This window comes from Saccostrea cucullata, unplaced genomic scaffold (genome assembly GCF_032062105.1).
Source record: "Saccostrea cucullata isolate Sc308-1 unplaced genomic scaffold, CSIRO_AGI_Scuc_v1 ctg683, whole genome shotgun sequence".
NCBI classification, from domain to species: domain Eukaryota; kingdom Metazoa; phylum Mollusca; class Bivalvia; order Ostreida; family Ostreidae; genus Saccostrea; species Saccostrea cuccullata.
In genome coordinates this window covers 129833-146453 of record NW_026930753.1, presented here as the reverse complement: position 1 = coordinate 146453, position 16621 = coordinate 129833, and the positions used below count along the sequence as shown (strand labels likewise).

General features: G+C 32.3%; 1 protein-coding gene across 1 annotated transcript; it reads right to left on the bottom strand.

Moving 5' to 3' along the window:
• Nucleotides 1–704: 704 nt before the first annotated feature.
• On the bottom strand, nt 705–11822 carry LOC134229975 (multiple epidermal growth factor-like domains protein 10). Its single transcript, XM_062711749.1, has 5 exons — nt 11606–11822; nt 6776–7018; nt 1609–1746; nt 1322–1462; nt 705–883 (listed from the first exon to the last, which is right to left on the bottom strand). Exons 1-5 carry the CDS (start codon nt 11724–11726, stop codon nt 705–707), a joined length of 822 nt encoding a protein of 273 aa, XP_062567733.1. The 5' UTR covers nt 11727–11822.
• Between the last annotated feature and the right edge of the window lie 4799 nt (nt 11823–16621).

Sequence of the window (16621 nt, the reverse complement as noted above, 5' to 3'; positions counted from 1 at the left end):
CTTAAATCTTGTACCTGGCGTTAACGTGTTGCAGATAATGTAAGAAGCAGAATACCTTGTACTATACTTTCAAATTATCAGAAAGAAATTAAAGATGAAAGAAAAATTATTGTTATCAGACAGATATGTTAACATCTAAAGGGTTGCTTCATTTTTATTAACTCATCTAAAACTAAAAAACAAAAGTTTGGATGAAAAATTACCATATTTTAGTCTGTTTTCACCCTTGCGATACAGTAATGAAAATACACCATACCTTGTTTGCATCCATTAATATGATGACATGTTTGGTTGCATTTTGAATCACAGACCTCAGAGCAATTTTTCCCAAAGTATCCTGTCTGGCAAGCTTTGGAAAATAAATATAAACTATTAATTATTAGCATATGTATCATGCAAAAAAAGTACATGTATTTTATACAATGATCTTTGTTGAGAAAAACCAGAATACTGAATGTAAAACATCCTTCAAATTCATTCAGTGTTCTTACTATTAAAGCATTGTATCCCAGTGTAACCTTTTAAACATCCCTCTAAACAAGTTCCATCTATGTTGTTGCATTTTCGGTTTTTACAGTGTGCACTACAATTTTCACCGCAGCCCTGACCGAAGAATCCATTGTGACAAACTATTCAATGAAAAGGTGAACGAACAAGCAAACAAATCAAAAATAACTAGCTAAATAAATAAAACTACATGTATATTACATGGATGGCCAAAAACAGTGTAAAAGTGACTTACTGTCATTACAGAGATTTCCCCTATATCCTGGAGAACAACCCTTTTCACAGCGTCCATTCTGGTTATTGCAGGAAGTGCCTCCAAAACAGTAGATACTGCAGTTTTGAGCACAATCTTCACCAAAAGTTCCGTTCTTACATCCTATATAGTCATATATATTTTAAATGATTCAGAGGTTATGTGATTTGTGTCATTGAAATTACACCAGAAATCAATCAAAAAATATAATTAAAATGTATATCTTCAGGAAAGATAATAGAAGCTTGGATGCAGTTGTATTTGTTGTCTTGACATAATCACAGAAGATGAATCAGAACAGAGTAAATGCAATTGATGTTAAATACGGTTACCTTGACATCATATTTCTTCCGGATTTTTAAAAAATATTACAAAAGTGGGAATACTTCATAAATGAATACCTAATAAAACATTCTTTAAAAATATATAATTTTGCAGTTTTTTAAATTGAAAATAAATTAATAAAATATTTGACCGTCAATTGACAATTTATAAAAGCTTCTAATGACTTGTATGTTTCTCTTCTAAAAGAAAGAATATGGGTGTTTTGTTTATATTTACGTTGGTCACACTGCTCTCCCATCCATCCAGCTGCACATCCTGCGTCACAATTTCCGGTCACGTGGTTACAGGAAATGTTTCCTTTACAGTGACCGGAACATTCGCTTTTACACTTTTCACCATACCACCTCCAAGGACACTCTGATTTTAGAAAAGATAACGTATGAATTCAACTTTTTTTCTATGAAAAGTGTCTGTAATGTTGCAAAATATTTGAGAATTGCGTAAAATAACGTATTACCCTTACATGCATTTTCAATCAATATCATTGCAATAATACTATTTACCGGTTTGGCACATTATTCCAACGTATCCAGGATTACACCCTAGGCATGTTCCGTTGACAATGTTACAACTCTGCTTTTGACAGTTGACCGGACAGGGAATACTACAGTTATTTCCATAAACACCAGCTTTATTACAGCCTAGAAAATATTAAAGGAAATTAGTATTTGAAATAAGCACTATCTGAAATCAAGCAAAATGTTGTCTGTCTTTAAGGAATCATGCATTTGCCTTTCACATTTAGAGTCTGGCAAACCAAAAAAAAAAAAAACAAAAACAAAACAAAAAACAAAAAACAAAAAAACGAATGAATGAATATCGAAAGAAGTGGACTGAAGCATTGAAATTATAATCTTTCGAAATCATTTGTCAATCTTCCAAACACATTGATTTTCTTTGGATATCAATTTTATATTTTGCCCTCTCTGTCATGCAATATCTATATTTTATAGCAGTGAAATTCTAAAAATAAAATAAGACAGAAAATAATCATTGTGGAAGTACAGGGTGTCCCGACATGCATAATATTATTTGACATAATCTTCTGCATGATGTGATTTGATAAGTTTCTTAATATTAATATATATAAATACAATATATATCAACAAAGTATTCCCGTAAAATGCTCTTATACTGTCACAAATCAACAACAAAAATGTTGTAAATTGCATTTCAGTTAAAATGGAACTATAAAACGAGCTAGCTACAAAATCAAGACGATTACTACAGAGAAATGCACCTCTGTCTTAAGTTAAGAAAGATTTGTGCAATGTATTAACATGATCATTACCCAGATAGGACGTTATAAAGAGTACATCATTAAAACCATGACATTTTTCAAAGTGAACTTTTTTTGTCGTGTTGCTTTCCATGTCAATCAAATCATGTGAATAGATTTGGACAGTATTGTACGAGGACTGTTACAATGTAAATAAATAATGTCATCCGTGTTCGGAAAGAAACGAAAAGCTTTTCAATTATTAAGTCTTGATGATTTCATTAAATATTTTTTTTTTAATTAAAATACATGTCCGTAACATTTTTATTCATTTTTTATTTGTTTTTAGAACACATTTTTGAGTATGTCCCTTCGTTTACTGAAAAATGGCAGATCTTATGATTTTCTGTACTTAATTTTTCTTTCTGAAATGTGTCTTTTCAAGTTTGAAAAATAATACACGTCAAAGGTTCAAAGATCTGGCGAATATTGTTGATGTGAAAAAACATTAACTTCTTTTTAACTCCAAAACTCCTTTACTCTCCAAAACTTGTGGGTTTGGACGCTGTCATTAAGAAATTATTGCAGAGGATTCCTGATTCTGGTTCCTTCCTCTTATAAACTTTTCAATTTTTTTCAAAATGTTTGCTTTCTAGGCTTTTCCAGAAATTGCTCTTCCACCCCAATAAGAATTTGAAAAAGAAGACCACTTATTTTTAAGAAAATAGAATATTGCAACCAGAGTAACTAATACTTCAAGTACACTAATAGATCACTTTTACACCAATAAACCAGATAACATGTGTGAAGTAAATGTACCTTTTATAGCCATCTCTGACCATTACCCAATATGTGCTACTAGAAAAACAAAATGCATGCAACAAAAAGGAAAACACATAGAAATAGAGTATAGAGACTTCAAAAAGTTTGATGAAAATAAATTCCTCCACGACTTAAAAGATGTAGACTTTAACAATCTCCTCCAGATGCATGACCCTAATGAAATACTAACTGAATTCTATGAATTATTTAATAGCATACTTGACCAGCATGCAAAGGTTAAAACAAAACGCGTAAAGAGCGAAATCCGCCCTAAATGGATGACACAAGAAATAAACAATGCTAGACATTTACTCTTACCATAAAGGAGGAGATATGGAGAACTATAGAATTTATCGAAACAAAGTTAGTCTTCTTATAGACAAATCAAAATCGTCTTACTATAAAACAGCTATTGAATAAAGTTCAAATCCCAAAGAAATGTGGAACTATCTTAATCAATTAACATGTAATTCAAAGAACATAACACCATCTCATGTGTTTTCTAATGGGGAAATTGTTGATAATTTACAGGATATTGCAAATACTTTTAATAACCACTTTACGGATATCTCTAATAAGCTTCTGACGAAAATGCCTAAACATGATTATGATCCTAATATATTATGTAATTTTGTAAGGTCTAAGCTTGATGAGGAAACCATCTTTAGTATTCATCATATTGAGGAAAGTGAAGTTTTTAACATGCTAAATTCTCTAAATATCAATAAATCAGCTGGCATTGACTTTATTGGGCTGCGTCTTCTAAAAGTCGCATCCAAATATATTTGTAAACCTATAACTCATCTTATTAATGCTAGCATAGTAAGTGATATTTTCCCGACAAATTTAAAACAAGCCAAATTAACACCTATATTTAAGAAAGGTGACAAAGCTGACCCGAATAATTATCGTCCGATTTCTATTTTACCAACTATATCTAAAGTGATAGAAAAACATGTAGCTAAGCTAATACAAAACTTCACTAACGAATTTGATCTACTAACACAATCCCAGTCGGGATTTAGGGAACTCCATTCTTGTCAAACTTCACTTACAAAACTAACAGAAAGTTGGCTTAATGCAATGGATCGTGGTGAACTAATCGGCATTACATTTATAGATTTTAGTAAAGCTTTTGATTTGGTGAATCATGATATTCTTCTAGAGAAATTAAATCATTACAAATTTGACCAAACAGCTATAAAATGGTTTAAGTCGTATCTTTACGACAGGACCCAGTGTGTTAAATTCACAGCAGGAGTGCCACGAGGGTCAATTCTGGGCCCTCCTTTATTTTTATTGTACATAAATGACCTTCCATTACATGTAAACAATTCAAATATTGATATGTTTGCTGATGATGTTACTATGTATTCAAATAAACATAATGAACGATGTTTAGAAAATATGCTAAATGCAGATCTTTGTGAGACTGAAAAATGGTGTGCTCAAAATCAAATGGTTTTAAATGTAGATAAAACAAAATGTATGTTAATGGGAACACAGCAAAAAAAAAATCAAAATTAGATAATCCAAATTTACAACTTTATGCCTCAGACAAAACAATTGAAATTGTTGAAAGTGGAAAAATTCTTGGTGTACATATTGATGATAAGTTACAGTATGCAAATCATATTGACTCAGTTTGTAAAACTGTTAATTATAAGCTATTTACGCTTCGCAGGATTAAGAAATTTCTCCCTCTTCATACCAGGAAACTTTATTACAACGCTTATATTTTACCATCTATCAACTATTGTTTGACTGTTTGGGGTATTATGCCCTCAAGCAGGACATGGACAGACTATCTGAATTACAGAAAAGGACAGCAAGGATTATCCTTGACGCAAGTCCTGATTCTTCTTCTAAACCACTTTTGAGAAACTTGGGTGGTTAACAGTTTATGAACTAGTTGATCTATACAAATACATATTATTATACAAAATTTTCAGTGGAATGACTCCCGAATATCTTCGTAATTTATATGAATTTCAGTCTTCAACTTCTTATAACCTGCGATCTGAAACTAATTATGATTCTAGATTACCAAAATTTCGTACAAACTTATTCAAGACCTCTTTTCAATATTCAGGTGTACATCTATGGAATAAACTTCCCCAACACATTAGATTCTCTCAATCTCTACGAACATTCAAGCGTAATGTGGAAAATTACATTGTCAGCTGTCGTACAATCATTTGAGCATAATAAGAGTTCAATATTGTATATTGTACTGTTATTGTTAAAATGTGTCTGTATTTGAACACTCTATTCATAATTCAGTGATTGTAATTCCTCAAACCAATACATGTACTTAATTGTATATAATTATGATGAATTGTATCTTGAAGAAGTGTATATATTTTGTATTTGATATATGTATATATATAGAGGGCCCTGGGGAAGAATAGTGCCTGCACTAACCAGGTTACCTTCTTTAAATAAAGTTTTATTATTATTATTATAAGCCTGTTCTGTTGCAATTCTTTGCTCTCCTCAGGCCTTTTCTGTTTTGTCAAGTGCATATTATTAATATAAAGTTGTTTTGAGAGTTCCAAGCAATGGAATCAAGTTTCATAATCCGTTTGAATTTCAGACAATCGTGGTTAAGAACTTTTTTTTATTTTTGAAAATAATTGTTTACACGCTGTCATTTTCTCTCATTTTTTTAAACATAGGGTGGCCTTTGAGTATTAAGCTTTTTTTACTATCAAATGTTTCCTTAACACATTGTAAACTACCCCAACAATGATGCCTATCAAATTTGCTTTTTGTCTGAAAGTCAATCAAACATAATCCGTGATAATTTGTTGAATTTTCGCAAACAGTACATTGGTTGTTGTAAGTCTTTGTCGCCAAGGACGGTACCGATTTTTTATGTATATTTTATCATTTTTCTCCATTTAAAATCCACCTGCTAATGTGTGTATGAAACAGATATTGAATGCTGTAATTTTCACATATTTCAGTTAATATTTCTTTGGGATTCTAAACAAGTTTTACAGCAGCTCTAATGAAGTGTTTAATTTTCCTTGTTTACTGATTTTTTTCCCTTCATTTGTAATGTAGTGTCTAGAATAGCCCTCGTTTTCCAGCTTCCCACAATGAAAATATGTGATGAAAAGTGGTCACATAAGTTGTTATCAATTCATTAAAGATTCAATAATTAGAGAAGGTCAAATTTAATGTCATATTATTTCTATGTTGTATGTCATCGAGCTGCTGATGACATTATTTATTGCACAGCCCTCGTATAAGCATTGCTTATAGTACATTTGTTATAATTCAATATTTATGTTATGTTTTACATTTTTACGAATGATATCATATATTCTGCGAAACCCTCTACAAAAACAGAATGAACATTGAGTGTCATGTAAGTATATAGATAAAAACAATCGGTTTCGATAAGTGATTGAAATATACCGGTAACAATATTACTGTAGATCCTGTTTTATTCTGAAAAAGCTTGTTCATGCTAGATTAGGAAAAAAAAACCTCGAGCTCGGGGTAAGACAACATTTGGAATTATTGGATTTTTAATTTATTTTTTTTTAAATAATTCAAAATCGTTTTTATATATAATCGTTATGTAATTTTTAGGCATAACAATATTATTATTAATAGACCTTGTATTTTCACTTCACATAATTCTGTGTATGAACTCTGATATTGGTATCTCTCAGGGTAAGCAACTCCGTCCAGCCTTTCGTTGTAATAGATGACGTAACGACCATATCCTATACACGTTGTCTTAAACTCCAGCGGCGGTAACGGAAGTGTGTTCTTGTAACAAAGACGACCGTCATCTTTCCTAGGAGTGTTGGATATGTAAAGGGAAAATCCGGCAAAACGACCTCTTTGTCTTATCACTGAAAAATTATAGAAATAAAATTTTACTTGACAGTGTGTTTATCTTCACATGTTTTAATATTTTTGACTCACAACGGGTGTTAAATTGTATCATATGAGTTCTTTCAAAAAATGTTTCAGATAACGCCAATAAAACTATCTTAGGCAAAGATCCTGAAATTTCATAACGGCAGGGCACAGTAGATGGTCAAGGGTCCGAAGACTGCATGGAAGCCCCTAAAGGGTCCAGGGTGTGGGTCCGAGGGAAAATAAAAGAAATTCTAACGATAAATATTTTAAGTACATAAGATTTTTCCCTTTGAGTTTTGGATATTATAAACAAAATTTGAAAAACAAAAAATCCAAACGGGAGAGCGCATGCCCGGCGCGCCGGCCCTGAATCAACCTTTGATAGGCTCATGCATTTTTTTTTTTTAGGACGTTGCCTTAATGTTGCCGTATTTGTAAAAATTGAATTGGGAATTTAAAACAATTTTTCGGATATACAACCGATATTTGTGCTACACAGAGACTTATATTATAAAAGATAAATTGATAGTTTCATAAAGTTGATAATTTTGTGGAAAGTGACTGCAGTGTGTTTTTTTTGCATGAGCAAAAGAATCTGCACAGAGAACTTGATCGCTGGCCCTAAATTTACCTTTGATAACCAAAATTTAAGGAAATGATATTTACGAGGGACGTTCAATAAATAATGTCCTCGGGGCTCGGAAAGAAGCAAAAGACGCTTTTCAATGATTTAGTATTCATGATTTAACTTATTAATCATTTTTGATTAAAACAGATGTCCGTAAAAATGTTTATCTAATTTCTGATTGTATTTAAAACTCATTTTTAGGTATGACCCTTAGTATACTGGAAAATGGCAGATCCAATGATTTCCTGGACTTGTTTCTCCCTTCTGAAAGATGTTTTATCAAGTTTGGAAATAGAAACAATTCAAAAGGTCAAAGATCTGACGAATATTGTGAATGTGAAAAACATCAACTTTCTTTTAATCCCGAAAATTCCATTTACTCTTCAGGGGTGCGGGTTTGGACGCTGTAATGAAGAAATTTATTGTAGTGGATTCCTGATTCTAGGTCCTTCCTCTAATAAACCTTTCAATTTTTTTTGCAAAAAAAAAAAATGCTTTTTAGACTCCTCCAGAAATTAAACTGTCTCCCCGAATACGAAATTGAACAACAGTACCGCTAATATTTAAGAAAATTGCATATAAATCTGTCTTTGTGCTCTTGCACACCTTTGCTCTTCGCGGACCATTGTTTTTTAATCAAGTACATCTAATGGTAAATTTTGTATTGAGTGTTTTAAGCAATAGATTCATGTTCCATTATCTTTTTGAATATGAACCAAACAAGGATAACTACAGTTACTGATATTTTAAAATAATTTTTAAGACATTCCTACTCGATGTCGTTTACACTCATTTTTCAAAATATACGATGATCTAATCTTTGAGTACCAAGCTTTTATACCGTCAAACGTTCTTATAAACATTGTAAACTACTCCCGATATGATGTCTATCTTTGAATTTTTTGCTATGTGTCTTAAAGTCAGTCATACATCATCAGATATTATTTGTTGAAATTGGGCAAATAGTACATAAGGTGTTATAAATTTTGTTGGCAAGGACGGTACCCATTTTTGATGCCCATTATATTATTTTTTATAATTGAAATTCACTTGCTTATTTGTCTATAAAACAGGCATTGGTTGATGTAAATGACACATATTTCAGTGAAAATTTCTTTGGGATTTTTAACACGTCTTACAGCAGCTTTAATGAAGCTTTTATTTTTACTCTAGTTTACTGATTCTTTACCATTCATTTATAATGCAGTGTCTCGAATAGCCCTTGTATCCCAACTTCTCACGATGAAACTATGTGAGGAAAACTGGTCACATAAACTGTTATCAATTCATTAAAGATTCAATAATGAGAGAAAGTCTAGCTTAATGTCATATGATTTCTATGTTGCATGTCATCGAGCTAATGACATTATTTATTGAACGTCCCTCGTATCTTTGATGTTTCTTGTAGATATATATTTTTTTCGGAGATTCATCCACAGATTTCACCCTTGGGGAGATTAGATTTCAGAAAATTTTTTTCTCCATTAAACATCTATTTAAGTAGTTCCTTAAAGTTAAGATATTTTCTTCAACGACTAATTGTTTTTAATATTGTACTGTTAGGTGAAGAGGTCAGCCAGGGCTTGAATAGGCTCGGTGTTGCTTATATTATCTGAAAGAGAGAAATACTGTAAAGTAAAACTAAACAACACGTCTAGGCGCCACATCGCTCATCTGAGCAACTGACCAGGTAAAATGCAAAAATCAGTTCAGCATTGAAAAGTTTAAATATTAAAGTGAGTTCAGGGAATGGGGTTACTTAAATCCATACTTTCTTTCGGATGTCTCTAAATTATTATGATCCATCATGACTTTGTGTTCTTGTGAAAACTTTTAACCATTTTTCATAATATGTATTCCTACAACAAACCTTGTTCACCCATTGTGACTCCGAGGTTTCCACGGGGATCATGATCATGATTTGAACAAATTGAATCCACAGTACCAGCTGATACTTTCATATAAATATTACCAATCATGGCTTTGCTGCTCTTGAGAAGTTTTTAAAAAAAATTCCTATGTTTTCCATGTTAAACTTTGATACCCAGTTGTGGCCCAACGCTTCCCCAAGGGTCATGGTTTGAACAATCTTGAATCTACACAACCTGAAGACCTGAAGGTGCCTTCCATATAACTATGACCAATCATAGCTTTGCTGTGTTTAATGAGAAGATTTTAAATGATTTTTTCTATGCATTCCTATGTACAAATTTGATCCCCCATTATGGCTCCACCGTAGCCCCGAGAATCATGATTTGAATAATTATTTTAATCTACAATATTAGAGGATGCTTCCACATGAGTTTCATGTTTCAGATCTTAAAGATTTTTTTCCATGTATTCCTATTCTAAACATTGATCTCCCATTATGGCACCACCCAACCCTACCCCTGGGGGTCGTAATTTGAATATACAATACCTTGGGATACTTCTACATGAGTTTTATCTTTCCTTACAAATTGGTTCTTGAGAGGACTTTTAAATCATGCCATTACTTTTTCACTAATTCATAATTATCCCCCTTTTATTTGAACAAACTTGAATTCACTTCAACTAATGATACCTTTTATCAGGCATGGTTGAAATGGCCCCTTTGGTTCTTGAAAAAAGATGAAAATGTGAAAAGTTTACGACAACGACATCAACGATGACGAAAACTGCGATGACGAGGAGGCAGACGACGGGAAAAATTCTGAAAAAAAAGCTCACTTGAGCTTTTGCCTTGAGTGATAAACAAGGAGCATTCTTTTTATTTTGGTCAATCAGAAGATAACGCCACCCTGTGCCCTCATTCAAATTATCCATGTATCTGGTAATGGAAATGTTTCCTGGTCTGCTGGCTTCACATCTACTCCAATTGCTTAATCTTTTTTTAACAAGAGGCCTAAGGGCCTTTTAGGTCGCTTGAGCATCATGCAACAATCCAATGTTTTAATTTGGTTCATGTTTAAGCTACATGTTATGGAATTCACAATTTTGAAAGAGACACCATAGCTCATCATAACCATACACTTAGCAATTGCTTAGTTTGGTTACTTTATACCCATAGGCACAATGTTCACAACATTCATGCCAACATTTTGACTGCATGATGTCCAGGAGTAAAGAAGAATAATCTTTAAAATCATTCATTTTAGTGGTTTTGGCCCCACCCCTCAAGCCTTAAGGGAGCAGGGACCATAAAATTCGCAATTCTTGTTTCCCTACACCCATAGATGCTGTATAGCAAATTTGGTTGAAATTGGTTCAGTGGTTTCAGAGAAGAAGTTGAAATGTTTGAATGTTAACACACGACGTACGACAACGGACGACAAGGGATAGCAATAATTCACAGGATTGACTCAGATTACCAAAAAATTGAAATAAATAAATAAGCTTAGTTTCTTAAATGAATTTGCTAAAAAGACATTGGGAAGCAGGTGAAAAATTGCAGAAAAAAACCTTATATAAATTCATATTCTATTTCAAATATAGTTATTAAAATAAACTGATATATTTACTTAAATTGTATTACTTTTTTAAATACAATTCTAGATATTTAAGTCAGACCTTCTTTTTTAGCAAAATAACCCCTTGTTAATTATTGAATATATTGAGTTTATGTGAAAAATTATATTGACTATCAGTTTAGATATGCGTTAATTTTTTTTTTCTATTCTATCTGAATAGATGATTTTTTCTTTTAAAATCACCTACAAGTTATTCATTTATGCACATGTACATGTCTTCGGGAAACTGGAAAAAATATCTACGAACCAACAAATTCCTGAAAACCTTCAATGTTATATTATTTTTTTTATAATCTATGATCCATGTATTTGGTCCAGTAATCTTAATAAAGTGTCCGATGGCTGTAGACACTGTTATATGTAACGTGGATGGTGGAATAAATACGATAAAAGATCATGTACAAAACGATTGTACATATATAAACAGAAGAAAACTCTACCGTAGTCTGTGTAGTCCTTGAAATCTATACTGATGTCGTAAATACTGTAATTTTCCCCGAGATCTACGCTCCACCAAAAATATTTTTCAGGAGATCCTTTGCCTATACCCATATCCTTCATGCACGTTTTCCTATCGCCATCAATGGCTTTATCTGGACCACAAGGGGGATTACATGGGTGGACTGAGGACTGTGTCGCTGTTTTACTTTTTGATAAATCATCTATGAGGAAGAAAGGATTCAATTCCTATGAGGATGAATATATACAAAGAAAAAATATATATCCTAAATAAACATTCAAACGTCTTGTACATTTATTTACATTTATTTCATTTTAATTACGCATCAATTTTAGATCATTTTTTCAAAATAAGCTATAGCTAACATTTCAGTTATTTTCAATTTCAGATAAGTGGGCAGATTTGCATTATGTCACAACCTATGATGACAGCTGCGCCCAAGATAAATAGCACACGCCTCGTAACCGCAAGCTTTACGAATGGAAGTTTTTTCTAATCCCTGATTGGTTGCTCGTGCAACAGACTATTTCCGTGCCAATGTTGATTATATGTGTTGATCAATCACACAGCGGGGCGTGAAATGTATACGCTGGATGCATCTGTCGAGAAAGATCTTGACGTAATGCAAAACGGCAATCTTAACTGAAATTAATTATAAATTAACATTTACACAATCAATTTCACTGAGTAAAATCTGTGCAAAAATTGAAGTTTGTGTCTTTTGTAAAATAAACCATAAAATCTTGTTTTTTTTCCTTCAGTATTTAAAAGTCTGTTCGACGCAGTAATAAGTTAGAACATGATTTATATATTATGTACCGAGAGCCATCTCTTACACATTTAAGACTCAGTGAAAGATCTGCGTAATTAATTCTACCACCTCCGGTCATGATACCAACTTCCCAATTGCAAGAAGTTGGTCTTTGTACTTGTCCTTTTGTTCATTAAAAGATATTGCGCAAACAATTAAATTTTTTTTCAAGTACTTTGTGAAACATTTCAAAACCTCGCATTTTCCTTGAAAAATCCCCGTATTTATAATTTATTTAGACAAATTTTATATTTATTTGGATATTTGTTTTCTTTGTTCTAACGGACACGGCTTTTATGTTGATAAATTTGTTTAAGGCCTTTGGCCTTTGTGGTGAAAGTTTTTTTTCCCCTGTCCGTCTTTCATTCTGTTTAACAGCAAGAACTTCAACCATGATCATATCTTTTAAATGGTTGGAATTATGATTTTATATCTAACAGGTGTATTTCTTGTGACAGGTTTTTTTTAATTAAGCACTAACATATTTCACTTCTTCTTATTCCTGACTTTGCAGTTTGACTACCTCTGCCCACTTTGCAAAATTATATTTTTTTTAAGTTTGCCGAACAACATGGTGTATTTATTTATCTTATTTGGTGAAGTATTTACGGAAGCCCTGGAGGGACACTGGCTTACCGGTTATGATTTATTTGTTATTATTTATTTGTTGTGACTTATTTGTTTTGATTTTTTTATGCTAGTTATTACTTATGTAACTAAGATATGGATAACGTTTAGCTTGGCTTACATTTATCGTGAAATGATATTTTTAGGCCTTAATTTAACCATGGTTTTTGATTGATAAATTGTAGTTATTACTTATGTAACTAAGATATGGATAACGTTTAGCTTGGCTTACATTTATCGTAAAATGATATTTTTAGGCCTTAATTTAACCATGGTTTTTGATTGATAAATTGTAGTTTAACGTCTACAACAGTTGTGAATACTTAATTCTCATAAGTTATATCTTGTAACTTATTTGTTATAAAGTAATTGTTGTTGTTATTGTTAAATCTTATTTTTTATTTCTTGTTACTTAAAAGTTTTTGCTTTATTCTTAACTGTATTCCAGTTTGCAAAATGATTGAAGACATGAACATAACTACTATAATTTTAGCTTGTCTGTGGTACTTAATTCAAAGGCAAAATATTACTTTCATTTTTTCTTACACTACACGTAGCCTCCATCTTTCACGTAGCAAAACTCACAATTAAATCATAAGAACTAAATCAAAGCACATAAGAAGTCAATGTCGCTTTATGGCTTCCGTTTCTTAATATCTTTTGTACAAAAAAACCCTCACATTTCACTATTACATCTAAATTTCAAAAGTAACAAAAGTTAAGGGGACTTTTAAACCTCAGAGGTGGTTCCATTAAAGGGCAAGCTTCCCCTGTCAAATCTGTCAGGTGTGTCTTGTGATGATCAATCAAACCGAAGGATTCTTAGGGTATTCAATAAATGATGATTTAACAACTTGTATGACAGAATTTCCGGTAGAAAGTTAGAGACTGTATTCACTGACAAGGTCATTGTAATGGGCATATGGTCTTCTAGTAAGAAACGATAGAATGAGTATGTCTACTTACTTACATGTATAATTTGCATGCATTTAATTTCGTAAAAAACGCATTTTCCGGATTTTCAAGACACACTAGGTGGAGGTCCGTTGTTGTCATCAAATCATGATATCAATAAGCCTGCAGTTATACGTTTTAATTCTTCCATTACGGAAATTGAGGGTCAAGTGTTTTATAAATGAAAATTCCATAATAATATTGTTGTTTGTGAATAATGCAATATTTATGCATTGTTTTGAACAGGGGTGCTTTTGACAAATAAATGATTATTTTAATCTTTTAGCTTTGATAAAATATGTTAAATTAAGTTAGCTTGAAAAAAAAAATAAAATAATTATATATATTTTTTTCTGCAAGACGTGTTTTTGCGTGTATAAACTGTGATTGGAATATGGTTCGAAGATTCTAATTTTTTATCACATTTTATTAACGTAGTGACAATTGATAAATTATTTAACTCAAATTACTTTTCAAAGAAGTCGTGTTTGAACATTGGTCTGTACAAGATTCATCATAGCTGTGTGTGAAAAATATTTGCAATCTCTATATTGTATTAAATAGGACTTATTCAATTATTAAATTTTGCATTACACCTCTTTTTATCCGAATTCTCAAAAATTAACAAATACAAACAAGGATAAATCCCATCAATAATAAAAACGAGTTTGCACATTCTTCTTATTTACGATAAATAAAGTGTTTTACTTACCAAATCCAGTCAAAAAACTTATTCCAAGGAAAACAATTGCTAATTGAAAAAGCATGTCCATCACTCATACCTTCAATTCTGACGAGGAAATTTTAAACTTGAATTTTTAAAGGAAAAATTGTAAGGCGGGTAATAGTACAATGATTAAATGCAATATGTTAACTTCGTATCTTCAGTGAATGTGTAGAGCGATCGGGAGGTCGTGAGTTCGTATCTCGGCTGCGACTGACCTACGTCGATAAAAAAATGGGTAGCAACTGTTATTTTGCCATGCGCTCGACACTTTGAAGTGAAAGTTGCGGGTCCTTCGGATGAGACCTTAAAAACAAAGGCCCCGTGTCAGCAGCATGCGTTGCTACGATAAATATCCCTCACTGCTCAATTGCAACGAGTGACAAGTAAAGGTCAAAGTTTGAAGCCCTTCACCGGCATACGGTGACGTGTCCATATGAGGGAAAAATTCTCGAGAGGAACATTAAACAATATACAATCAATTAATGTGTAAAGTTGGTATAATTAAGAAGGTCACAAAAATGTAAAGAAAATGTGAAACATGTAGTTACATGTAAAACAAAATATAACTAGTGCTAATTGTAACGGGGACCGTTACAGATGTTCCCCAAACGCTCCCCAAATCCCTTTTTGTGCTAATTCCTGTAAGACATTTTAAAAAATATGATCAGTATCGAAGGATTTCATCAAAGAATAATAAAAGCTACAATGATATCAACTATATGTCATTTAACGCATTGTACGTGCACGCACGTGCATGTACATGCAAGATGATCACGGCATGTTGTCTAAACAATTAAAATACCTATATCTCGTGAGAATAAATAAAAAAATTCTTTGCAATATACATTTTAATGTTTTTTTTAAATATTGGCCATTTTGCGAATTTCGCGCGTGCACGTGAATGAATGTATGTTCGTGTATTCAATTTCGATAGTACCATTATGTAGGAATCCATTATACCCATTCATAATCTAAATCTTATCCCCTTTCGCTGAAAACTAAGAAAGTTATAGACATTTAAATTTTCAGCCAATCAGATTGCAGCAATCGTGCATGCGCATGCTTTTCATGATAATTCTTATATACCATGCTGTAGATCTTCATAAAGTATAACAAAATTTCAAAGGATTTGAAAGATATTGAGACTTTAGTTTCAGCCAATCAGAGCGAGGTGCACGTGCATGCGCGTGAGATCTTGCTATTTTGACCATGTCCTCTAGTCTATGTTTCTCATATATCCTTATATTATAAATTTCAAAACATTCCATCAAAAATTTAAATAATTACGCCTATATCAATTATATTGGACATTCCTGGCGTTGCACGTGCGCGCTCTTGCATGCACACATGCATGCACAAGTTTCATGATAATTCTTTCATATCAGGCTGTAGATCTTACTAATGTATGACTATATTCAAAATTCCAGAGGATTTTGTCGAAAAATAAGAAAGATATTGAGACTTTAGTTTCAACCAATCAGAGCGAAGCGCACGTGCATGCGCGTGAGATCTTGCTATATTGACCATGTCATCACGTCTATACTACAAATATATACTTATATTATGAGTTTCAAAGCATTTAATCAAAAATTAGAAAAGTTTCGGCTATATCTATTATATTGGTCATTTCACGTGTTGCACGTGCGCGCTCTTGCAAGCACGTGCGCGCAAAATGACCTACTTTCCGCAAATCTACATAATATGCCTACTGACCCTAAAAAGGTTTCGCCTTAGTCGGATGTGTAGTTTACAAGATCACTCGAGGAAAAGATTTTCCCAGGAAGAAGAAAAATAATAATAACTAGACTAGACGAGATTTCGTTGTGAACAACGAGTGGGTCTTCGGTCCGATTCTTGATGAGATGGGATAAGATTTT

What these genes read in the sequence shown, in the direction of transcription:
- LOC134229975 (XM_062711749.1), bottom strand. Translation starts at nt 11,726, where the DNA reads ATGAAGGATATGGGTATAGGCAAAGGATCTCCTGAAAAATATTTTTGG. An exon ending in CAAGGACTACACAGACTACG is followed by an intron (nt 7,019 to 11,605) that starts GTAGAGTTTTCT and finishes ATAATTTTTCAG; the next exon opens with TGATAAGACAAAGAGGTCGT. An exon ending in TGGAATAATGTGCCAAACCG is followed by an intron (nt 1,463 to 1,608) that starts GTAAATAGTATT and finishes TTCTAAAATCAG; the next exon opens with AGTGTCCTTGGAGGTGGTAT.